The sequence below is a fragment of the Eschrichtius robustus genome, chromosome 12, assembly GCF_028021215.1.
Source record: "Eschrichtius robustus isolate mEscRob2 chromosome 12, mEscRob2.pri, whole genome shotgun sequence".
Lineage (NCBI taxonomy): Eukaryota > Metazoa > Chordata > Mammalia > Artiodactyla > Eschrichtiidae > Eschrichtius > Eschrichtius robustus.
The window spans coordinates 69,118,735-69,144,590 of record NC_090835.1 but is presented as its reverse complement, the minus strand read 5'-3'; the positions used below and the strand labels follow the sequence as shown (position 1 = coordinate 69,144,590).

The following is a 25,856-nucleotide window of genomic DNA, read 5'->3' as shown; positions in this document are numbered from 1 at the left end:
TTAGTTCATTGCTATATGTGTACATAAAGGGAAACTAAGTCACATCTTTTCTAAGCTAAATGCAAAATCAGTGCTAAAGTTCAGCCTGATCTCTATTCAGGGTTCTTCCTACTGCAGAGGGTGGGCTGTGCTGGAACCACAAGGGGCCCTTCTGAGAGGCTGTGCTGGTGCCATTGACATCCAAGTTTAACCCCAGCTTATTCAGCTCTGCTACCGTCCAAACATAGTTCCTGGCCTTTCCCTGTCTGTATAATGGTCTTTTATCATATCAAACACTGTTTGGGGCTTAGGAGATAATGACCTTTTGGCAGTTTTTGAGTAGAGAAAGTAATTTGTTCATTTAACCTTCTTACAGTCTGGAAGGCAGGGTCAAGGAGACAATGCACAATGCCTTTTGGGATCATCTGGAAGAGCAATTATTAGCTACTCCTCCAGACTTCAGCTGTGCTCTTGAACTCCTAAAAGAAATTAAAGAGGTGAGTGACGAACCTTTCATTTGTAGATGTAAAGTTCCTAGACAGCCTCCACTCACTGGAATGTCAGTGGCTGGCAAATCCTAACTGAACATCGTCCATGAATCAGTCAGAGTCTAATCAATAGACAGAAATCACACAGTAATTTCAACAAAGAAGTTTTAATATAAAAATTATTATAACAGGGAATTGGAGAAATGAAGGCTTTGGGCTAGTAAGAAGCAAAGAAAACTCTACTGGAATATCAGACATAAGGAGAATCCTTTCTCATCCCCGGGGGATGGGGAAAACCCAAGGACCCAGTTACTCATTTGAGGGCATGTCTGTGCCAGGGGAGGTTGCTGGCCTGTGTGTGCTGTTGACCGCCGTGTACTGCAGGAGCTGGTTGCCAGGGCAGTTGCCTGTGCTGCAGGAGCCTGGCCCTGGAGAAGCAGCCACTTCCTCTGCAGAGTCCAGCACTAGAGAAGCCTCTCAGCTGCAGGAGCCAGCTGCCTGCAGAGCCACATGTACTGTAGGAGCCTCTGCCACGTGAGCATTCCAGAACCAGGAAGAGAAGCTCTTGCCTTTTGCAAGGTCTTTCCAGTATGTGGTGGATACACCCTAAGGTGACCCCCAGTGATCCATGCCCTTGTATAATCCTCTCTCCTTGAGTGTGGATGAGATCTATAACTTGCTTTTAATCAATAGAATATGGCAAAGGTGATGGGATGTTACTCCCAGGATTACATTTCATTATGTAAGACTATCTTAGCAGGCTGGAGAGAGAGACTTTCCAGCTGACCTTGAAAAAGCAAACAAGTAGGGACTTCCCTGGAGGCTCAGTGGTTAAGAATCTGCCTGCCAATGCAGGGGACACAAGTTCGAGCCCTGGTCTGGGAAGATCCCACATGCCGCGGAGCAACTAAGCCCGTGCGCCACAACTACTGAGCCTGTACTCTAGAGCCTGCAAGCCACAACTACTGAAGCCGGCACGCCTAGAGCCTGTGCTGAGCAACAAGAGAAGCCACCGCAATGAGAAGCCCGCGCACCGCAATGAAGAGTAGCCCCCGCTCGCCACAACTAGAGAAAGCCCGCATGCAGCAAAGTCCCAACACAGCCATAAATAAATAAATAAGTTAAAAAAAACTTTTTTAAAAAAAAAGCAAAAGCAAACAGGTATGTTGTGAACTGCATATGGAGAGGGCCACATGGCAAGGAAATGCAGGTGGCCTCTAAGACCTGAGGGCAGCATCCAACCAACAGCCAGTAAGAAGCTGGGGCCTTCAGGTATACAGCTGTAAGGAAGTGAATTCTGTCAACAATTTGAATGAGCTTGGAAACATTCTTCCCCAGTCAGGTTTCCAAATGAGAACACAGCCCAGCCAACACCTTGATTGCAACCTTGTGAGATCCTGAACAGAGGATCTGGTTAAACTTTCTGGACTCTTGACCCACAGAAACTGTGAGATGACAAATGTATATACTGTTTTAAGTCTCAAAGTTTATGGTTAACTTGCTTATGGTAACAGAAAACCAATTAATAACCATCTCACATGCACCCCAATGTTCGTAGCAGCACTATTTACAGTAGCCAAGACATGAAAGCAACCTAAATGTCCATGGACAGATGAATGGATAAAGAAGATGGGATCCATATACATCCATGGACAGATGAATAGATAAAGAAGATGGGGTCCATATACACAGTAGAATATTGTTCAGCCATAAAAAAAGAATGAAATAATGCCATTTGCAACAACGTGCATGGACCTAGAAATTATCATACTAATTATCATACTAATTATCATACTAATTATCATACTAAGTGAAGTAAGTCAGACAGAGAAAGACAAATATCAGGTGATCTCATTTATATGTGTAATCTAAAGTATGATACAAATGAACTTATTTGCCAAACAGACTCACAGAGAAAACGAACTTATGATTACCAAAGGGGAAAGGGTGAGGGCAGGGATAAATTAGGAGTTTGGGATTAGCAGATATAAACTACTGTGTGTAAAATAGATAAACAACAGGTCCTACTGTATAGCACAGAGAACTATATTCAATATCCTGTAATAAACCATAATGAAGAAGAATATGAAAAACAATTTAATTATATATATCTATATAGATATAATCTGAATCACTTTGCTGTATACCAGAAACTAACACAACATTGTAAATCAACTATACCCCCCCCGCCCCCCAAAAAAGTGCCATCTACAGATGAAGCTTAAAATTGTGCCATCTGGTAAAGGAAAAATATTTAAAGGACTTACTCTGAGAAAATGGAGAAGAAAAGGATGGATTTGGAGAGGACTTGAGAGGCAGTAAATTGATAAATGTTGCATTCCATTCCTTTGGCTACTCAGCTTCCATATGTACCCTTCTACACACACTCAAATTCCTGAAAACAATTCTATTTTTACCTAATAAGACATAGCTATCCAGGGAATTCCCTGGCCGTCCAGTAGTTAGGACTCCGTGCTTTCACTGCCGTGGGCCCGGGTTCAATTCCTGGTCAGGGAACTAAGATCCCACAAGCCGTGCAGTGCGGCCGAAAAAAAGAAAAAGAAAAGACAAAAGACGTAGCTGTATGTCTTACAAGTTCTTATCCTTTTCCCCAAATGAGGAAACTCACATTCCCAACAGTTATAACCGTTGCTGTCTATGATATACCTCATATACAGTCATAGTCTCACTGAATATTCTATTACCTACAGGCTAAACTGTAAAATTTAACTTCCAACAACCTGTCTATAAAATAATAATGGAGTTTCCTTAAAAAACTAAAAATAGAGCTATCATATGATTCTGCAATCCCACTCCTGGGCATATATCCAGAGAAAACCATAATTCAAAAGATACGTGCACCCCAAATGTTCACTGCAGCACTATTTACAATAGCCAGGACATGGAAGCAACCTTAATGTCCATAGACAGATGAATGGATAAAGAAGATATAGTACACATATACAATGGAATATTACTCAGCCATAAATAAAGAATGAAATAATGCCATTTGCAGCAATGTATACACACCACTATATATAAAACAGATAATCATTAAGGACCTACTGTATAGCACAGAGAACTCTACTCAATTATTCTGTAATAACCTAAATGGGAAAAGAATCTGAAAAAGATATATGTATAACTGAATCACTTTGCTGTACACCTGAAACTAACAAAACTTGTAAATCAACTATACTCCAATATAAAATAAAAATTAAAAAAAATAATAATGGGAAGGAGAGAGAAGAAAATGGTTAGCATATACAAATAAAGCCATGCTTATAACAAGCAAAGAGAAAACGTATGGTCTTTGTTTCTGTAATTGGTCATGAGGCTGTAGTTGGTATCTATGGCTTCATTTTAATAGTCATTCCATATTTGCCTTGTCCTTAGCTGCTGGGGTTCTTTATCTGACGGAGTGACCCAAACCTTCATTGCCAAAGAGTCTGAGTCCTTGGGCATTTTGCTTTTGTTGTTTGTATGTTGTGGTTTTCCCTTGACCTATATTATTGGGTATGGAAGTATCAAGAGGTACCTTAGAATCTTCTGGGTTCCAGACACAGTCCTTCTTGTTCCCATTGTGTAGCAGCAACCCAGTTTCTCCTTAGTACTCAGGATCAATTACTCTAGTCCATAGAGGAACTCCTTTTTTACCTTGTTGGTTCAGTGGTAGAGGGAGCCCAAAATGATCAGGGGGGTAGTCTCATCTTCTAATACATTGGAACCAATGTAAGCATTCCTCCCAAATCAGCAGAGCCCAAAGTTGTCAGGAGGGGAAATAAAAATTCTGCAAGTAGGTTATTAGATATAATGGTGAGAGGAACCAGTCCTACTTCCACCCCTTGATTCCTGGGACCATGTATTCTGGCTTTAGGGAATAGCACTGCATAATAGTTTTGATTCAAAGTATATATTGCATCTTATAAGACAGAACCTCTTCCTTTCAGGATATTATCTCTCAACTAATGCTGTAACTGAGTCTTCAATAAGCCATTCCACTTTTCAGTTAAGACCAGTCGACTCTCCATGAGGGGTATGTGGGTATGAACCCGTTGCTGTACTTTCTTGGCTGTAAAATGAGTTCCTTGATTGCAATGCTGTGGGGCATACCAGGACCCAAGACAGAGGATAAGGCATTCTGTGAAATTTTGTGAGTATGTGGATGTTGGTGCTAACAGAAGTAGTGCAGACAGGGAAGACAGCTCCATATTCAGAATGCGTCTCTTCCATTGAGGGTGACTCTCCGCCCCCTCCACGAAGGAAGAGATCCCAAGAAATCATCTGCTACCAGGTGGCTGGCTGATCCTCCCTGGGGAATGGTGCCACGTTACCAACTTAGTTGTTTGTGCTTTTTAGGATTTTTTTTTATTATGGTAAACAAAATTTTTACCGTTTTAATAATGTTAAGTGTTACAATTCAGTGGCATTAAGTACATTCGCAATGTTGTGCAGTCATCTCCACTATCCATTTCCAGAACGTTTTCATCTTCCCAAACAGAAACTCTACCCATTAAACAGTAACTCTTCAGACCCCTTTTCCCCCAGTGCCTGGTAACCTCTATTTTACCTTCTGTCTCTATGAATTTGACTACTCTAGGTTCCTCATATAAGTGGAATTATGATTCCTTTTACATATGGCAAATTTTACTTAGCATGGTTTCAAGGTTCATCCACATTGCAGTGTGGATCAGAACTTCATCCCTTTTTATGGCTGAAAATATTCCGTTGTATGGATATACCATATTTTGTTTATCCATTCATTTGTTGTTTTGTTTTGTTTTTGGCCACGTCACGTCTTAGTTGCAGTGTGCAGCATCTTCAGTTGCAGCATGTGGGATCTTTTTTTCTTTTTTCACATCTTTATTGGAGTATAAATGCTTTACAAGGTTGTGTTAGTTTCCGCTGTATAACAAAGTGAATCAGCTATATGTATACATATATCCCCATATCCCCTTCCTCTTGAGCCTCCCTCCCACTCTCCCTATCCCACCCCTCTAGGTTGTCACAAAGCATCGAGTTGATCTCCCTGTGCTGTGCAGCTGCTTCCCACTAGCTATCTATTTTACATTTGGTAGTGTATATATGTCAGTGCTACTCTCTCACTTAATCCCAGCTTCCCCTTCCCCCCCACGCCCTCAAATCCATTCTCTACGTCTGTGTCTTTATTCCTGCCCTGCCACTAGGTTCATCAGTGCTGCTTTTTAAAAATTCCATATGTATGTGTTAGCATACGGTATTTGTTTTTCTCTTTCTGACTTATTTCACTCTGTATGACAGATTCTAGGTCCATCCATCTCACTACAAATAACTCAGTTTCGTTCCTTTTTATGGCTGAGTAATATTCCATTGTATATATGTGCCACATCTTCTTTATCCATTCATCTGTTGATGGACATTTAGGTTGCTTCCATGTCCTGGCTATTGTAAATAGAGATGCAGTGTACATTGTGGTGCTTGTATCTTTTTGAATTATGGTTTTCTCAGGGTATATGCCCAGTAGTGGGATTGCTGGGTCATATGGTAGTTCTATTTTTAGTTTTTCAAGGAACCTCCATACTGTTCTCCATAGTGGCTGTATCAATTTACATTCCCACCAACAGTGCAGGAGGGTTCCCTTTTCTCCACACCCTCTCCAGCATTTATTGTTTCTAGATTTTTTTTTTGATCCACTTTCCTTTTATTTATTTTTTGAATTTTATTTTATTTATTTTTTATACAGCAGGTTCTTACTAGTTATCCATTTTATACATATTAGTGTATATATGTCAATCCCAATAGCCCAATTCATCACACCACCACTGCCCCCCGCCGCTTTCCCTCCTTGGTGTCCATACGTTTGTTCTCTACATCTGTGTCTCTATTTCTGCCCTGCAAACCAGTTCATCTGTACCATTTTTCTAGTTTCCGCATATATGCGTTAATATACGATATTTGTTTTTCTCTTTCTGACTTACTTCACTCTGTATGACAGTGTCTAGATCCATCCACTTCTCTACAAATGACCCAATTTCGTTACTTTTTATGGCTGAGTAATATTCCATTATATATATGTACCACATCTTCTTTATCCATTCGTCTGTCAGTGGGCATTTAGGTTGCTTCCGTGACCTGGCTATTGTAAATAGTGCTGCAATGAACATTGGGGTGCATGTGTCTTTTTGAATTATGGTTTTCTCAGGGTATATGCCCAGTAGTGGGATTGCTGGGTCATATGGTAGTTCTATTTTTAGTTTTTCAAGGAACCTCCATACTGTTCTCTACAGTGGCTCTATGAATTTACATTCCCACCAACAGGGCAGGAGGGTTCCCTTTTCTCCACACTCTCTCCAGCATTTATTGTTTGTAGATTTTTTGATGATGGCCATTCTGACCCGTGTGAGGTGATACCTCATTGTGGTTTTGATTTGCATTTCTCTAATGATTAGTGATGTTGAGCATTTTTTCATGCATTTGTTGGCCATCTGTATGTCTTCTTTGGAGAAATGTCTATTTAGGTCTTCTGCCCATTTTTGGATTGGGTTGTTTGTTTTTGTGATATTGAGCTGCATGAGCTGCTTGTACATTTTGGAGATTAATCCTTTGTCAGTTGCTTCGTTTGCAAATATTTTCTCCCATTCTGAGGGGTGTCTTTTCATCTTGTTTATGGTTTCCTTTGCTGTGCAAAAGCTTTTAAGTTTCATTAGGTCCCATTTGTTTATTTTTGTTTTTATTTCCCTTATTCTAGGAGGTGGGTCAAAAAGGATCTTGCTGTGATTTATGTCATAGAGTGTTCTGCCTATGCTTTCCTCTAAGAGTTTTATAGTGTCTGGCCTTACATTTAGGTCTTTAATCCGTTTTGAGTTAATTGTTGTGTTTGGTGTTAGGGTGTGTTCTAATTTCATTCTTTTACATGTATCTATCAGTTTTTCCCAGCACCACTTACTGAAGAGGCTGTTTTTTCTCCATTGTATATTCTTGCCTCCTTTGTCAAAGATGAGGTGATCATATGTGCGTGGGTTTATCTCTGGACTTTCTGTCCTCTTCAGGATCTTTTTTTAGTCGTGGCATGTGGACTCTTAGTTGCAGCATGTGGGATCTAGTTTCCTGACCAGGGATTGAACCCGGGCCCCCTGCATTGGGAGCATGGAGTCTTAGCCACTGGACCACCAGGGAAGTCCCCATTCATCTGTTGATGGACATTTGTGTTGTTTTCACATTTTTGCTATTGGGAGTAGTGCTGCTATGAACATTTGTGTACAAGTCTTTGTTTGAACATCTCTTTTCCAGTCTTTGGAATATATACCCTGGAGTGGAGTTGCTGAGTCATGTGATAATTTTATATTTAACTTATTGAGAAATCACTAAACTGTTTTCCACAGTGACTTACCATTTTACATTCCCACCAGAAATGTATGAGTATTCCAATTTCTCCACATTTTCACTTATTTTTCAACATGTATTTTCCTTTTTTTAAAAAAATTATAGACATCTTCCTATGGCACAGTCTGTATGAAGTGGAATCTTAATGTGGTTTTGATTTGCATTTCCCTAGTGGCTAATGATGTTGAGCATCTTCATGTGCTTGATGCCCTCTTCTACGTCATCTTTGGAGAAATATTTACTCAAGTCCTTTGCCCATTTTAAAACTGAGTTGTCTTTTTGTTGTTGAGTTGTAAGAGTTCCTTAAACATTCTGGATAGTTGACCCTTGTCTGATAAATGATTTGCAGATGTTGTCTTCCATTCTGTGGGTAGTTTTTTCACTTTCTTGATAGTGTACCTTGATGCACAAAAGTTTTAATTTTAATGAAGCCCCATTTATCTAGTCTATGGTTGCTTCTGCTTTTGGTGTCATATCTTATGAAATCCAAGATTATGAAGATTTACTCCTATTTTCTTCTGAGAATTTCAGAATTTTAGCTCTTATGTTTAGGTCTTCCACCCATTTTGAGTTAATTTTTTATTTGGTGTAGGTAAGGTTCAACTTCATTCTTTTGCATGTGGATATCCAGTTTCCCCAGTACCATTTGTTGAAAAGACTGTCCTTTCCCCATTGAATGGTCTTGGCATTGTTCTCAAAAATCATTTGACCATATGTCCAGGTTTTATTTCTGGGCTCTCTATTCTAATCTGGTCTGTATGCCTGTCCTTGTACCTGGATATGCTTGGTCTCGTATGGGCCATTTTCATCTGATGATAGATTGCTGTGGTGCATGTCCAGTCTTGTGGCTAGGTAGGTCAGACAACACCGAGTTCCTGATGGGAATCTCAGGCCACATGGTCACCCAGTGTCCTGTGGTGCGGTGTTTACTTTTTGCCAAGGGTCAGGCACAAGCCAGAAACTGTTTCTCAAAAGGCAAATAGTTATCTGCAGAAGAGGGCATAGATTTGCTCCCAAATCCTAGAAGTCTGTGCTGTGATGTTCCTGTTGGTGTTTGCCAGGGCTCTGTACAGCAAGCATCCTTACTCGCCATGGGCACTTCAAGTATCACTGAGGCTGCTGGATCAGGCCTAAATGGTAGAGTGACTTGTATAGCAGCCTGAACTTGCTGCGGAGCCTAGTCTTGCTTGGTTCCACTTGAAATTGGCAACCTTGTGAGTGACTCTAAATGAGTGTCACAGTAGCAATCTCAAATGTGGTGTATGTTGCCTACCACATCCACAAAGTCCTACGAGTGTTGTGCCTTTTTTCATGATGGGTGGTTTGAGGTACAGCAACTTACTTTGCATCTTGGAGTGGAAAGCTTGACAAGCTCAGACCACTGAAACTCTAGCAACTGTACTGAGGTCACCAGCTGCCCAATTCTTGTAGGGATTATCTGCCATCCTCTAGTTTGCATGTTTTTCTAAGTCATCTAAAGTACTTGCTACTTTCTGCTCATCAAATCCAATGGACATGTGGCCATTTGAGTTCAAACCTCACTCATGGTACAGATTTTGTGTCAGTTAGGGTCCAATCAGGCAAAAGAAACCACATAGTAATTCGAACAAAGAGAAGCTGCTGCGCTGCAGGAGCTTGCTGGGAGGAGTACACTGGAGCCAGGAAGGAAGACGTCTTCCTCTTGCATTGTCTCTTTAGCACCCTCTTCTGACAGAACTTAACACTGTGCCAGCCAGCAAAGGAAAAATATTTAAAGGGCCCAGCACCATTTTCTCAGAGTAGGCACTGATGGGTAGATTTGGAACTGAGAGGCTCCAAGTGGATAACTGGCATAGTTTGTCATTTAAATGGATAGTATAGAGCAACTTTTATTTGTTTAAGATGAAGCTAAACAGTTGGGATCTTGCTGTGACAACACAGTATTCCATTAAATTAAACAACCCTATCCCTCACCACCACCAATGTCTAGATGTTACAGAGGCACAGAGATGAATAAGAGAGTCTCCGTCCACAGGGAACTTATATTTTTGGGTTAATAGTCTATTTCAAGGGACTTTTTTTTTTTAAATTTATACTTCAAGTTTTTTTTTTAGATTTTTTATACAGCAGGTTCTTATTAGTCATGCATTTTACACACATCAGTGTATACATGTCAATCCCAATCTCCCAATTCATCACACCACCACCACTACCCCCACCCCCGCCACTTTCCCCCCTTGGTGTCCATACGTTTGTTCTCTACATCTGTGTCTCAATGTCTGCCCTGCAAACCGGTTCATCTGTACTATTTTTCTAGGTTCCACATATATGAGCTAACACATGATGTTTGTTTTTCTCCTTCTGACTTACTTCACTCTGTATGACAGTCTATAGGTTCATCCACGTCTCTGCAAATGACCCAATTCCCTTCCTTTTTATGGCTGAGTACTATTCCATTGTATATATGTACCACATCTTCTTTATTCATTCATCTGTCGATGGGCATTTAGGTTGCTTCCATGTCCTGGCTATTGTAAATAGTGCTGCAATGAACATTGAGGTGCATGTGTCTTTTTGAATTATGGTTTTCTCTGGGTATATGCCCAGTAGTGGGATTGCTGGGTCATATGGTAATTCTATTTTTAGTTTTTTAAGGAACCACCATACTGTTCTCCATAGAGGCTGTATCAATTTACATTCCCACCAACAGTGCAAGAGGGTTCCCTTTTCTCCACACCCTCTCCAGCATTTGTTGTTTTTAGATTTTCTGATGATGCCCATTCTAACTGGTGTGAGGTGATACCTCATTGTAGTTTTGATTTGCATTTCTCTAATAATTACTAATGTTGAGCAGCTTTTCATGTGCTTCTTGGCCATCTGTATGTCTTCTTTGGGGAAATGTCTATTTAGGTCTTCTGCCCATTTTTGGATTGGGTTGTTTGTTTTTATAATATTGAGCTGCATGAGCTGTTTATATATTTTAGAGATTAATCCTTTGTCCGTTGATTCATTTGCAAATATTTTCTCCCATTCTGAGGGGTGTCTTTTCGTCTTGTTTGTAGTTTCCTTTGCTTTGCAAAAGCTTTTAAGTTTCATTAGATCCCATTTGTTTATTTTTGTTTTTATTTCCATTACTCTAGAAGGTGGATCAAAAAAGATCTTGCTGTGATTTATGTCAAAGAGTGTCCTTCCTATGTTTTCCTCTAAGAGCTTTATAGTGTCCAGTCTTACATTTAGGTCTCTAATCCATTTTGAGTTTATTTTTGTGTATGGTGTTAGGGAGTGTTCTAATTTCATTCTTTTACATGTAGCTGTCCAGTTTTCCCAGCACCACTTACTGAAGAGACTGTCTTTTATCCATTGTATATCCTTGCCTCCTTTATCATAGATTAATTGACCGTAGGTGCGTGGGTTTATCTCTGGGCTTTCTATCCTGTTGCATTGATCTATATTTCTGTTTTTGTGCCAGTACCATATTGTCTTGATTATTGTAGCTTTGTAGTATAGTCTGAAGTCAGGGATTCTGATTCCTCCAGCTCCGTTTTTTCCCCTCAAGACTGCTTTGGCTACTCGGGGTCTTTTGTGTCTCCATACAAATTTTAAGACTTTTTGTTCTAGTTCTGTAAAAAATGCCATTGGTAATTTGATAGGGATTGCATTGAATCTGTAGATTGCTTTGGGTAGTATAGTCATTTTCACAATATTGATTCTTCCAATCCAAGAACACGGTATATCTCTCCATCTGTTTGTATCATCTTTAATTTCTTTCATCAGTGTCTTATAGTTTTCTGCATACAGGTCTTTTGTCTCCCTAGGTAGGTTTATTCCTAGGTATTTTATTCTTTTTGTTGCGATGGTAAATGGGAGTGTTTCCTTAATTTCTTTTTCAGATTTTTCATCATTAGTGTATAGGAATGCAGGATATTTCTGTGCATTGATTTTGTATCCTGCTACTTTACCAAATTCATTGATTAGCTCTAGTAGTTTTCTGGTGGCATCTTTAGGATTCTCTGTGTATAGTATCATGTCATCTGCAAACAGTGACAGTTTTACTTGCTCTTTTCCAATTTGTATTCCTTTTATTTCTTTTTCTTCTCTGATTGCCGTGGCTAGGACTTCCAAAACTCTATTGAATAATAGTGGTGAGAGTGGACATCCTTGTCTTGTTCCTGATCTTGGAGGAAGTGCTTTCAGTTTTTCACCGTTGAGAATGATGTTTGCTGTGGGTTTGTCATATATGGCCTTTATTATGTTGAGGTAGGTTCCCTCTATGCCCACTTTCTGGAGAGTTTCTGTCATAAATGGGTGTTGAATTTTGTCAAAAGCTTTTTCTGCATCTATTGAGATGATCATATGGTTTTTATTCTTCAATTTGTTAATATGATGTATCACATTGATTGATTTGTATATATTGAAGAATCCTTGCATCCCTGGGATAAATCCCACTTGATCATGGTGTATGATCCTTTTAATGTGTTCTTGGATTCTGTTTGCTAGTATTTTGTTGAGGATTTTTGCATATATATTCATCAGTGATACTGGTCTGTAATTTTCTTTTTTTGTAGTATCTTTGTCTGGTTTTGGTATCAGGGTGATGGTGGCCTCATAGAATGAATTTGGGAGTGTTCCTTCCTCTGCAATTTTTTGGAAGAGTTTGAGAAGGATGGGTGTTAGCTCTTCTCTAAATGTTTGATAGAATTCACCTGTGAAGCCATCTGGTCCTGGACTTCTGTTTGTTGGAAGATTTTTAATCACAGTTTCAATTTCATTACTTGTGATTGGTCTGTTCATATTTTCTATTTCTTCCTGGTTCAGTCTTGGAAGGTTATAGCTTTCTAAGAATTTGTCCATTTCTTCCAGGTTGTCCATTTTATTGGCATGGAGTTGCTTGTAGTAGTCTCTTAGGATGCTTTGTATTTCTGCGGTGTCTGTTGTAACTTCTCCCTTTTCATTTCTAATTTTATTTGAGTCCTCTCCCTCTTCTTCTTGATGAGTCTGGCTAATGGTTTATCAATTTTGTTTATCTTCTCAAAGAACCAGCTTTTAGTTTTATTGATCTTTGCTATTGTTTTCTTTGTTTCTATTTCAGTTATTTCTGCTCTGATCTTTATGATTTCTTTCCTTCTGCTAACTTTGGGTTTTGTTTGCTCTGCTTTCTCCAGTTCCTTTAGGTGTAAAGTTAGATTGTTTATTTGAGATTTTTCTTGTTTCTTGAGGTAGGCTTGTATAGCTATAAACTTCCCTCTTAGAACTGCTTTTGCTGCATCCCATAGGTTTTGGATTGTCGTGTTTTCATTGTCATTTGTCTCTAGGTATTTTTTGATTTCCTCTTTGATTTCTTCAGTGATCTCTTGGTTATTTAGTAACGTATTGTTTAACCTCCATGTGTTTGTGTTTTTTAGGTTTTTTTCCCTGTATTTGATTTCTAATCTCATAGTATTGTGGTCAGAAAAGATGCTTGATATGATTTCAATTTTCTTAAATTTACTGAGGCTTGATTTGTGACCCAAGATGTGATCTATCCTGGAGAATATTCCGTGCGTACTTGAGAAGAAAGTGTAATGTGCTGTTTTAGGATGGAATGTCCTATAAATATCAATTAAATCTATCTGGTCTATTGTGTCATTTAAAGCTTGTGTTTCCTTATTAATTGTCTGTTTGGATGATCTGTCCATTGGTGTAAGTGAGGTGTTAGAAGTCCCCCACTATTATTGTGTTACTGTTGATTTCCTCTTTTATAGCTGTTAGCAGTTGCCTTATGTATTGAGGTGCTCCTATGTTGGGTGCATATATATTTATAATTGTTATATCCTCTTGGATTGATGCCTTGATCATTATGTAGTGTCCTTCCTTGTCTCTTGTAACATTCTTTATCTTAAAGTCTATTTTATCTGATATGAGTATTGCTACTCCAGCTTTCTTTTGATTTCCATTCGCATGGAATATCTTTTTCCATCCCCTCACTTTCAGTCTGTATGTGTCCCTAGGTCTGAAGTGGGTCTCTTGTAGACAGCATATATATGGGTCTTGTTTCTGTATCCCTTCAGCAAGCCTGTGTCTTTTGGTTGGAGCATTTAATCCATTCACATTTAAGGTAATTATCGATATGTATGTTCCTATGACCATTTTCTGAATTGTTTTGGGTTTGTTTTTGTAGGTCCTTTTCTTCTCTTGTGTTTTCCACTTAGAGAAGTTCCTTTAGCATTTGTTGTAGAGCTGGTTTGGTGGTGCTGAATTCTCTTAGCTTTTGCTTGTCTGTAAAGCTTTTGATTTCTCCGTCAAATGTGAATGAGATCCTTGATGGGAAGGGTAATCTTGGTTGTAGGTTCTTCCCTTTCATCACTTTAAATATGTCATGCCACTCCCTTCTGGCTTGCAGAGTTTCTGCTGAGAAATCAGCTGTTAACCTTATGGGAGTTCCCTTATATGTTATTTGTCATTTTTCCCTTGCTGCTTTCAATAATTTTTCTTTGTCTTTAATTTTTGCCAATTTGATTACTGTGTGTCTCAGCGTGTTTCTCCTTGGATTTATCCTGTATGGGACTCTCTGCGCTTCCTGGACTTGGGTGGCTATTTCCTTTCCCATGTTAGGGAAGTGTTCGACTATAATCTCTTCAAATATTTTCTCTGGTCCTTTCTCTCTCTCTCCTTCTTCTGGGACCCCTATAATGCGAATGTTGTTGCGTTTAATGTTGTCCCAGAGGTCTCTTAGGCTGTCTTCATTTCTTTTTTCTTTATTCTGTTCTGCAGCAGTGAATTCCACCATTCTGTCTTCCAGGTCACTTATCCGCTTTTCTGCCTCAGTTATTCTGCTATTGATTCCTTCTAGTGTATTTTTCATTTCAGTTATTGTATTGTTCATCTCTGTTTGTTTGTTCTTTAATTCTTCTATGTCTTTGTTAAACATTTCTTGCATCTTCTCGATCTTTGCCTCCATTGTTTTTCCGAGGTCCTGGATCATCTTCACTATCATTATTCTGAATTCTTTTTCTGGAAGGTTGCCTATCTCCACTTCATTTAGTTGTTTTTCTGGGGTTTTATTTTGTTCCTTCATCCAGTACATAGCCCTCTGCCTTTTCATCTTGTCTATCTTTCTGTGAATGTGGTTTTTGTTCCACAGACTGCAGGATTGTAGTTCTTCTTGCTTCTGCCATCTGCCCTCTGGTGGATGAGGCTATCTAAGAGGCTTGTGCAAGTTTCCTGATGGGAGGGACTGGTGGTGGGTAGAGCTGGCTGTTGCTCTGGTGGGCAGAGCTCAGTAAAACTTTAATCTGCTTGTCTGCTGATGGGTGAGTCTGGGTTCCCTCCCTGTTGGTTGCTTGGCCTGAGGCAACCCAACACAGGAGCCTACCTGGGCCCTTTGGTGGGGCTAATGGCGGAACCTGGGAGGGCTCACGCCAAGGAGTACTTCCCAGAACTTCTGCTGCCAGTGTCCTTGTCCTCACGGTGAGACACAGCCACCCCCCACCTCTGCAGGAGAACCTGGAACACTAGCAGGTAGGTCTGGTTCAGTCTCCTATGGGGTCACTGCTCCTTCCCCTGGGTCCTGATGCACACACTACTTTGTGTGTGCGCTCCAATAGTGGAGTCTCTGTTTCCCCCAGCCCTGTCGAAGTCCTGCAGTCAAATCCCGCTAGCCTTCAAAGTCTGATTCTCTAGGAATTCCTCCTCCTGTTGCTGGACCCCCAGGTTGGGAAGCCTGACGTGGGGCTCAGAACTTTCACTCCAGTGGGTGGGCTTTTGTGGTATAAGTGTTCTCCAGTTTGTGAGTCACCCACCCAGCAGTTATGGAATTTGATTTTATTGTGATTGCGCCCCTCCTACCGTCTCACTGTGGCTTCTCCTTTGTCTTTGGTTGTGGGGTATCTTTTTTGGTGAGTTCCAGTGTCTTCTTGTACAGCAGTTAGTTGTGATTCCAATGCTCTCGCAAGAGGGAGTGAGAGCACGTCCTTCTACTCCGCCATCTTGAACCAATCTCTCAAGGGACTTTTAACAGTTCCTTTGCCTATTTCATTCTTGCCCTTTCAAGTAAAATAATCTAAAAAATGCTTCCTTTGGTAAATTAAGAGTACCTCACCACTGTGTGGTGGTGTGTATTTTATATTTGTTGTACCTTGCATTTCTTTTTACCATACCCCTTGACTTTATTCATCTCTTTATCTCAATCTGCATAGAAAATGATATACTGTTGCTATCAGTGATCCCCTAAACTCTCGAACTGTCATTGGCCCCTAAACAAAGATAAATAATATCCTCTAGGAAATTTAGGGACCTAACTTCTTTTTTTTTTTTTTTAATTTTTATTGGAGTGTAGTTGCTTTTACAATGTTGTGTTAGTTTCTGCTGTACAGCAAAGTGAATCAGTTATAGATATACATATATCCACTCTTTTTTAGATTCTTTTCCCATATACGTCATTACAGAGTATTGAGAAGAGTTCCCTGTGCTATACAGTGGGTCCTTATTAACTATCTATTTTATATATACTATTGTGTATATGTCAATCCCAATCTCCCAATTTATCCCCCTGCACCACCACTGCTTTCCCCCCAGTAACCATAAATTTGTTTTCTACAGCTGTGACTCTATTTCTGTTTTGTAAATAGGTTCATTTGTACCATTTTTTAAGATTCCACATATAAGCGATATCATATGATTGTTTGTCTTTCTCTGTCTGACTTCACTCAGTATGACACTCTCTAGGTCCATCAATGCAAATGATATTATTTCGTTCTTTTTTATGGCTGAGTAATATTCTGTTGTACAACATCTTCTTTATCCATTCCTCTGTCAATAGACATTTAGGTTGATTCCGTGTCCTGGCTAGTGTAAATAGTGCTGCAGTTGAACATTGGGGTGCATGTATCATTTTGAATTATGGTTTTCTCTGGATATACGTCCAGGAGTGGGATTGCTGGATCATATGGTAGCTCTATTTTTAGTTTTTAAAGGAACCTCCATACTATTCTCCATAACTTCTTGATCCTTAAAAGACACAGGCTGGGATGTCTTTGGCTAAAGGGATTGTCCATTAGAGAAAGTTTGGGGCTCTGAACAGAAAGCAACTCCTCCTTTGACTTTCTTTCCTGGGCAGATCTTGCTGTCACTGCTATTACCACGCCAGAACCGCCTAAGAAGTGAGATTGAAGAAGGCCTGGACATGAACCTCCTTAAGCAGGAAGCAGAACACGGGGCCCTGGATGTCCCTCATCTCTCTAAGTACATTCTCAACATGATGACTCTGTTGTGTGCACCAGTTCGAGACGAAGCAGTGCAGAAACTAGAGAACATCACAGACCCTGTTCGGTTACTGAGGTGTGAAACTTGACCAGTTTCTTGAAACCTGCCTCAGCCCCTGGGCTGGGCACAGCTGAGCTGGACACTGGGTCACAGCCTCTGTCTTGGCTGGCTCTTCCCTACTGAAGACCTGACTAACTCCTCTTTTCTCTGGTCTATTAGCTTTTCTTTTCCAAAGATGGCCTTAGATTGATTGGCCCCCTATACACCATCCTACTATAAATCATTGGAGTATGTAATCCTTTCTTCCAAGGAATTCAAACATCCCTATCCCAGGTTTTCTTATTACATTTCACACAATATGAGGGATAGGGATGGGAGGTTACCCCTTTTTCAGAGCTATAGAAACCATGACCCAGAAAGTTAAAAAAAAAAAAAGTGAATTGTCCAAAAATAGCATCAGAAATACCATCAGCTAAAATCCCACTTCCCAGAGAGATTTGTCGGCATGCTGGTGTGTTTCCTTCCACTGACTACTCTTTTTTTAAGAGACATAGAATGACTGTTGTGGAAAGATCTGAAGGCTTTAACATCCAGAGACTTATCTGTTCCTAGCTCTGCCACTCACTCACTTACTCACTCGGCCTTGGGTCCTAGGCCACAGTGCCATCTTTTGTAAATTTAGGAGGCAGGACTAAATTAGTTTTAAAGCCCCTCCTACCTCTAGAATATGGTGATTTAATGATATCTTGTGTAGGTTCCCCCTTCCTGCATTTCCTTTCATAGTATAAATATTCTATTTCCTCCTGTGTCAGAGGAATCTTCCAGGTTCTGGGCCTGATGAAAATGGACGTGGTGAACTACACTATCCAGAGCCTTCAGCCCCAACTGCAGGAACATTCCATCCAGTATGAACGAGCTAAATTTCAGGAACTCCTCAACAAGCAGCCTAGTATGTATATAACTTGAGGGCAGGAGCAGGGAATATGACTTTGGGTTTGACTTGAATGATGTGAGAGAGTACTCTGCCTCTTTTTAGGAGCAGAAAGTTTCTTCCTCAGATGGGGGTGGCAGAAGGAATAGTTATCTAAGCCAGAAAGACTTTCCCCAACCAAAGCATTTACTTATTGAGGAGGAGGAGATCTTGAATCTTCGTCCCAAGGCCTCAGGGATATAGGAGCTGAAGATAATTACGCACTCTTCCTGTCACAGGCCTCCTCGATCACACTACCAAGTGGCTGACCCGAGCGGCGGCAGACCTCTCCACGCCGCCACCTAGCTGCCCTGACACTCCTGACTCCTCCAGTGTGGTCTGCCCCTCTCCAAGTGAGGCAGCCAACAGCCCGGAGCCCCTCAGCCCCAAAATGGTGCTGTCCCAGGGCTTCCTGAACCTCCTTCTCTGGGACCCGGAAGATGAAGAGTTCCCTGAGGTAGGACTGTGGGGGGCCTTGCCTTGTTGTCTGGGACTGAGGACTTGCATGGGGACCCTCCTCTCCTGACAGCCCGCTCTGCCTGCTTCCCCAGACCCTGCTGATGGACAGAGCCCAGCTGCAGGAGCTGGAGGCCCAGCTGCACCAGTTAACCATCCTGGCCTCGGTCTTGCTAGTGGCCAGCAGTTTCTCTGGCAGTGTTCTGTTTGGCTCGCCTCAGTTTGTGGATAAGCTGAAACGCATAACTAAAGCCCTGATGGAGGAGTTTAAGTCCAGGTGAGTTGCATAGATCTTTCTTAGAGTAACGATAGGTGATATGAAGGCACAGGCAGGTAATGAAGGATGCCTTACGTTCCACAACAAACCACAGAAAGGCCCTTTGGAATCATTCATAAAGATTGTTGGTATCTTTCCATAAGTGGCCTTGAGGCTTGTAACAAAGAAAAATAAAACTTTCTTCCAAAAGGGTAGTATGGAGGATAGTTTACTATAAAATGACTCATTATCTTGCTTGCTACAGAAGGGTCTTTATCTAGTTGAGTGGGCTGGTCGTACGTATCTCCAGGAGTCAGCCAGTCAGTCAGCAATGTTGATTGAATATCCACTGAGTGCAGGGTGTCACACCAAAGGACAAAGCGGAATCAGAAGGCCAGGTTTGTCATTGTAATTGGTGAGAGTAGGACAAATGACTATGGAAAATGTCCAAGAAAGTGTTAAAAATGTGCATATATAAATAAATCCCATGGGGCTAAGGAATACTGAGTGGGTATGAAACCCTTGTCCAGAGTTGATTTTATAGTTTATCTTGTTTTCTAAGAAGAAGAACATGGTATCATACAGAGAAAGAAGTCAGTATCTGGAGGGTAACAGTGAAGACACTGACCCTGCCCACTGGGCTCTGTGCTTCCAGGGCCTGCGGTGAGGGCAGAAGGGTGGCTGGGCATCTCCCTCACGTGGGCCCGACTTCTGGTGTGGAGCTTCGGGGCTCAGGGTCACCCCTGGGCACCAGCTTACTCTCCTTCACGGTCTAGGCCTGAGGAGGAGGCTATGCTGACTGTGAGTGAACAGGTGTCTCAGGAAATCCATCGGAGCCTCGGGAACCTGGGCCTTGCTGCTCTGAGCAGCGACAACACAGCATCGCTGATAGGAGAGCTCCAGAACATCACCAGGAAGGAGAACTGTGTCCACAGTGTCATTGGTGAGCATGCCTGTGGGGTGGTGAGAATGTTGAGGGGAGAGCCGATCCCAACGCTGGAAGGTGCTTACTGAACCATTTAACAATAAAGGGCATGATGATTGGGCAAGTCACTGTGTAGGCTTTAGTTTTTACATAATGCTGGGTTGCAAATATATCCCTTTTAGTTTAAAGACTGACTCTATGGTTTAAGGAAGATTTGTACCGGGAATTCATGGCTTCTAGGTGTGGCATACTGTCCAGCCAATCTGGTTAAGTCATCCCTGGCCTTCTGGGTCATTTTTGGCTGCAGTCTAAGACATGTGACACCCACTCCCTGCCAACAAGAATTTGATGCCGAATTAGGCTGGAGGACATGTTCCCAAAGCAGGGATTTCCCCTGTCCCATGTTGGAATGGTGGCCATGAACTTGACCTTGCTCTTAACCTCAGCCATCTGAAGGGTCAGTCAAAGATCCTCCTGTTATGTCAAATACCAGGATTTAACTGATGAATACTTAAGGAATCTTTTGAATAGAAATGTGCTAGCCCACTAGTTTTGGATCTTTGCTTTGTCCTTGGGAGTTAGGTAGCAGCCCCCTCCCCAAACAAAACAAATTTCCTTATGTCTAGGTGAGTGGGTAAGTCAGTGAATATCTCAGTTAACTTTGAACTTGGGTGAGTAGAGTGCAGGGGGCAGTGTTTCTGCCTGAAAGTTGTTTGCTCTTTCCCTTCTCACTGTCTATTCCTCCTCACAGATCAGCGGATCCACTTGTTCCTCAAATGCTGTTTGGTTCTTGGTGTGCAGCGGTCTCTGCTAGACCTCCCTGGAGGCCTTACCCTCATTGAGGCAGAGCTGGCAGAACTGGGCCAAAAGTTCGTCAACTTAACACACCACAATCAGCAGGTGTTTGGCCCCTACTACACGGAGATCTTAAAAACCCTCATCCCCCCAGCCCAGGCACTGGAGACAGAACTGGGGTCTCTCTGATGGCACGGACTCCAAGCCCTGGTACCTTGGACCCAGGAGAGAAGCCCATCATTCTCTTGGGGTGACATCACCAGTGACCAGCAGAGCAGCAAGCCCTCTCCCCGTCTTCAGCCAGTACACTACGCTGCAGTGACCAAGCATGTAAACACTGGCTGGCCCAAACTCATTCACTAATAAACTTCTGAACTGCAAGCAAACCCCACGCTTCCTGTGCGGCAGCCGTGGCCAGGCCCTGTGTCCTCGGCCCCCCACTAGTGAGCAGCCGGCAGGCCCTGGGTTTTCCTCCAGGTGCTGCCTTCAGCACGCAAAGCTGAGAAGCCAAGACACGCAGGTACTATAACATATAACATTTTCTCTGAGGGTAAAGCATTGCTCTGAGGGCTCTGAGAATTCTGTGGAATTATCCAAAATGTGAGTGTATTTCTGGAAGTCAGAAATTTGTTTTGTCTAATTCAGTTCTCAGGATTGGGTATGACTGAAAAAAGTTATTAGAAACCTCATTTCCAGGACCAAATTCCCCTGAAGGTTTCAAATGATGCCACAAGAGGTCAGGAAGAGTGGGAGCCTCAGCTTTCTCTTCTGTTGCAGGGGTTCCGAAGCAGGGTGCTAGCTGGGGCCAGATGACAATGCATGTTGGCTCATAGCGTGCGTCCTGCTGAGGACAGGTCCGAGTTCCTGTGCTCTCTCTCTCTCTCAGGTGTCCAGAGTTCAGTCTTGGCCAGTTGGATCAGTGACTGGTTTGGTCAGGTTTATCCTTGGTCCTGTTCTCTAGCTGAGTGGCTGAGCGAGTCTCCTGTTCCCTCCTCTCTAAGCTTAGAAGCCCCTGTTCTTCCCGACAGAGGCCATGTGGGCATCCCGGTGTGGAACACCTGCCTCCCTTCCTCCCACCTCCAGACTGGGACTGTCCCTGGCAGTTGTGGTTGTGAGCTCTGCTGTTGGCATCACAAATGAGAGCCGTTCTAGGAAGGACCTGGGCTTGTCTCCTGGGCTGGTTGAGATCCAGCCCCTCATTCTCGGGCAGACCGCAGCAGACCAGCCCTGACCTAGGATGGCGGAAATGAGGAAATGTTCCCTTCACATTTGGCCCTTTTTTGGTAATGGATAAGAGAGAAAATGGAAACTCACTCACCTGCTCTCAAGGTAGGGTGAAGACAATCAATGTTCTCACCATTTCAGGAGATGGAGGGAGCTGAATATAGGAAGAACATCTAGGAAGTCTAGGAAGAACATCTGAAGGGGGATTTGAGGTCCATTAGCCCAGGATTTCTCCTGATTGACTTCCTTTTTTAGAGAGTAGAGCCTAGATGGGTGACAGAGCCAGGCCGACAGTGGACCTTTACTATGACCAGAAAAGCTGGAGGGCCTGGATTGTTCAGTTTCCAATCTCGTAGCTGGACATCCTCAAGATGGGGAAGCCCAGAAAAAGGATGTGTTTAATAGACAGCGAGGCTTGCCTGGATGGAGTCTGATTTGCAACTATTTGAATTTGTTAAAAATCCATATTTTGGAAGCCTCCTTATCTTAGAGGCAGAGGTGCTCTGAAGGGGTTCCTGAGAAGAGGACTGCCTGGCTGGTGGGTGCAGATACTGGGCTGACAATAGAACTTTGCTTTGTACTTCATAATTAAAATCCGGAACGATTGATTTCTTAGAAATTTTGAGTTGATTTTCTTGTACTTCCATGTGGAGGAGACAGGGATCCTGACCTCAACAAAGAAAGATAGCTCCATTCAATCCTCCCCACAGTTTGAGGGATATATACTTTGATTTGTGGTAAAATACACATAATATAGAAATTTACCATTAGTGACATTTTGTACACTCACAATGTTGTGCAGCTATCACTAGTGTCTAGTTGCAGAAATCAAAAATCAGTTCATTGGGCTGAAATCAGAGTGTTGGCAGGGCCATATTTCCTCTGAAGGCTCTAGGGGAGAATCCGTTCCTTGCCTCTTTCAGCTTCTACTGGCTGCTGGTATTCCTTTACCTGTGGCTGCATTAGTCTAGTCTAGGCCTCCATGGTCACCTCAGGGTCCCATGGTCATCATCTGTGTATATCTAATCTCCCTCTGCCTCTCTCTTATAAGGATATTTCTGATTGGATTTAGGGCCCACTCACATAATCCAGGATAATCTCCCCTTTTTAAGATCAACTTAATCACATAGGTAATTGTTATGGGTTGTGTCTCCCCCACTCCCCGCCCCCAAATTCATATGTTGAAGTCCTAACCCCCAATACCTCAGAATGTGACCTCATTTGTAAATAGGGTCATTATAGATGTACTTAGTTAAAGTGAGGTTATACTGGAATTGTGTGGGACCCTGATCCAATCTGACTGGTGTCCTTATGAACAGACATGTGTCACATGAAGAGACAGACACTACAGAAGTACAACAATGTGAAGAATCAGGGAGAATGCCGTCTACTTCAGGCTACCAGAAGCTAGAAAAGAGGAATGGGACAGATTCTCCCTCAGAGCCTTAGAAGAAACCAACTCTGCTGACACCCTGATTTCAGACTTGTACCTCAGATAAAACAAATGTATTATCTGTTTAAGCCACCCAGTTTGTGGTGCTTTGTTACAGTAGCCCTAGGAAACTAAAACAGCTTCTAGAGACTGTGCACATTCCTTGGCTGGTAGCCCTTTCCTCCAGCTTCTAAGCACGTCACTAAACCATTGCTTTCATAGTGTCTCCTCTCTTACTTTGACCCTCCTTCCTCCCCTTTTTTTTTTAAACATCTTTATTGGAGTATAATTGCTTTACAGTGTTGTGTTAGTTTCTGCTATATAACAAAGTGAATCAGCTATACGTATACATATATCCCCATATCTCCTCCCTCTTGCATCTCCCTCCCACCCTCCCTATCCCACCCCTCTAGGTGGTCACAAGGCACCGAGCTGATCTCCCTGTACTATGCGGGTGCTTTCCACTAGCTAGCTATTTTACATTTGGTAGTGTATATATGTCAATGCCACTCTCTCACTTCGTCCCAGCTTACCCTTCCCCCTCTCCATGTCCTCAAGTCCATTCTCTACGTCTGTGTCTTTATTCCTGTCCTGCCCCTAGGTTCCTCAGAACCATTTTTTTAAATAGATTCCATATATATGTGTTAGCACACGGTATTTGTTTTTCTCTTCTGACTTAATTCGCTCTGTATGACAGACTCTAGGTCCATCCACCTCACTACAAATAACACAATTTCGTTTCTTTTTATGGCTGAGTAATATTCTGTTGTATGTATGTGCCACATCTTTATCCATTCATCTGTCGATGGACACTTAGATTGCTTCCATGTCCTGGCTATTGTAAATAGTGCTGCAGTGAACATTGCAGTACATGACTCTTTTTGAATTATGGTTATCTCAGGGTATATGCTCAGTAGTGGGATTGCTGGGTCATATGGTAGTTCTATTTTTAGTTTTTTAAGGAACCTCCATACTGTTCTGCATAGTGGCTTTATCAATTTACATTCCCACACACAGTGCAAGAGGGTTCCCTTTTCTCCACACTCTCTCCAGCATTTATTGTTTGTAGATTTTTTGATGATGGCCATTCTGACCCGTGTGAGGTGATACCTCATTGTGGTTTTGATTTGCATTTCTCTAATGATTAGTTATGTTGAGCATGTTTTCATGCATTTGTTGGCCATCTGTATGTCTTCTTTGGAGAAGTGTCTGTTTAGGTCTTCTGCCCATTTTTGGATTGAGTTGTTTGTTTTTGTGATATTGAGCTGCATGAGCTGCTTGTATATTTTGGAGATTAATCCTTTGTCCGTTTCTTCGTTTGCAAATATTTTCTCCCATTCTGAAGGATGTCTTTTCATCTTGTTTATGGTTTCCTTTGCTGTGCAAAAGCTTTTAAGTTTCATTAGGTCCCATTTGTTTATTTTTGTTTTTATTTCCCTTATTCTAGGAGGTGGGTCAAAAAGGATCTTGCTGTGATTTATGTCATGGAGTGTTCTGCCTATGTTTTCCTCTAAGAGTTTTATAGTGTCTGGCCTTACATTTAGGTCTTTAATCCATTTTGAGTTTATTTTTGTGTATGGTATTAGGGAGTGTTCTAATTTCATTCTTTTACATGTAGCTGTCCAGTTTTCCCAGCACCACTTATTGAAGAGGCTATCTTTTCTCCACTGTATAGTCTTGCCTCCTTTATCAAAGATAATGACCATAGGAGCATGGGTTTATGTCTGGATTTTCTATCCTGTTCCACTGATCTATATTTCTGTTTTTGTGCCAGTACCATACTGTCTTGATTACTGTAGTTTTGTAGTATAGTCTGAAGTCAGGGAGTCTGATTCCTCCAGCTCCATTTTTCTTTCTCAAGATTGCTTTGGCTATTTGGGGTCTTTTGTGTCTCCATACAGATTGTGAAATTTTTTGTTCTAGTTCTGTGAAAAATGCCATTGGGAGTTTGATAGAGATTGCATTGAATCTGTAGATTGCTTTGGGTAGTATAGTCATTTTCACAATTTTGATTCTTCCAATCCAAGAACATGTTATGTCTCTCCATCTGTTTGTATTATCTTTAATTTCTTTCATCAGTGTCTTATAGTTTTCTGCATACAGGTCTTTTGTCAGGTAGGTTTATTCCTAGGTATTTTATTCTTTTTGTTGCAATGGTAAATGGGAGCGTTTCCTTAATTTGTCTTTCAGATTTTTCATCATTAGTGTATAGGAATGCAAGAGATTTCTGTGCATTAATTTTATATCCTGCTACTTTACCAAATTCATTGATTAGTTCTAGTAGTTTTCTGGTGGCATCTTTAGGATTCTCTATGTATAGTATCATGTCATCTGCAAACAGTGACAGTTTTACTTCTTCTTTTCTGATTTGGGTTCCTTTTATTTCTTTTCCTTCTCTGATTGCTGTGGCTAAAACTTCCAAAACTATGTTGAATTATAGTGGTGAGAGTGGGCAACCTTGTCTTGTTCCTGATCTTAGTGGAAATGGTTTCAATTTTTCACCATTGAGAATGATGTTGGCTGTGGGTTTGTCATATATGGCCTTTATTATGTTGAGGTAAGTCCCCTCTATGCCTTGTTTCTGGAGGGTTTTTATCATAAATGGGTGTTGAATTTTGTCGAAATCTTTTTCTGCATCTATTGAGATGATCATATGGATTTTTTCCTTCAATTTGTTAATATGGTCTATCACATTGATTGATTTGCATATATTGAAGAACCCTTGCATCCCTGGGATAAATCCCGCTTGA

General features: G+C 41.5%; 1 protein-coding gene across 5 annotated transcripts in view; it reads left to right on the top strand.

The window, feature by feature from the left end:
• The window catches only part of TCP11 (t-complex 11), a 28,297-nt gene extending 7,658 nt beyond the window's left edge, over window positions 1-20,639 (top strand). For 2 of the 5 annotated variants that reach the window (XM_068557909.1, XM_068557908.1), the window contains exons 3-9: window positions 356-476; window positions 16,903-17,123; window positions 17,861-17,997; window positions 18,258-18,475; window positions 18,570-18,751; window positions 19,507-19,673; window positions 20,407-20,639. In XM_068557909.1, coding sequence (XP_068414010.1) covers window positions 356-476; window positions 16,903-17,123; window positions 17,861-17,997; window positions 18,258-18,475; window positions 18,570-18,751; window positions 19,507-19,673; window positions 20,407-20,639 — 1,279 coding nt within the window. Of the gene's footprint in view, window positions 1-355; window positions 477-16,902; window positions 17,124-17,860; window positions 17,998-18,257; window positions 18,476-18,569; window positions 18,752-19,506; window positions 19,674-20,387 lie in introns of those variants that run through there. The other 3 variants (XM_068557910.1, XM_068557906.1, XM_068557907.1) reach the window with 3 other exon arrangements.
• The last annotated feature ends 5,217 nt before the right edge of the window (window positions 20,640-25,856 follow it).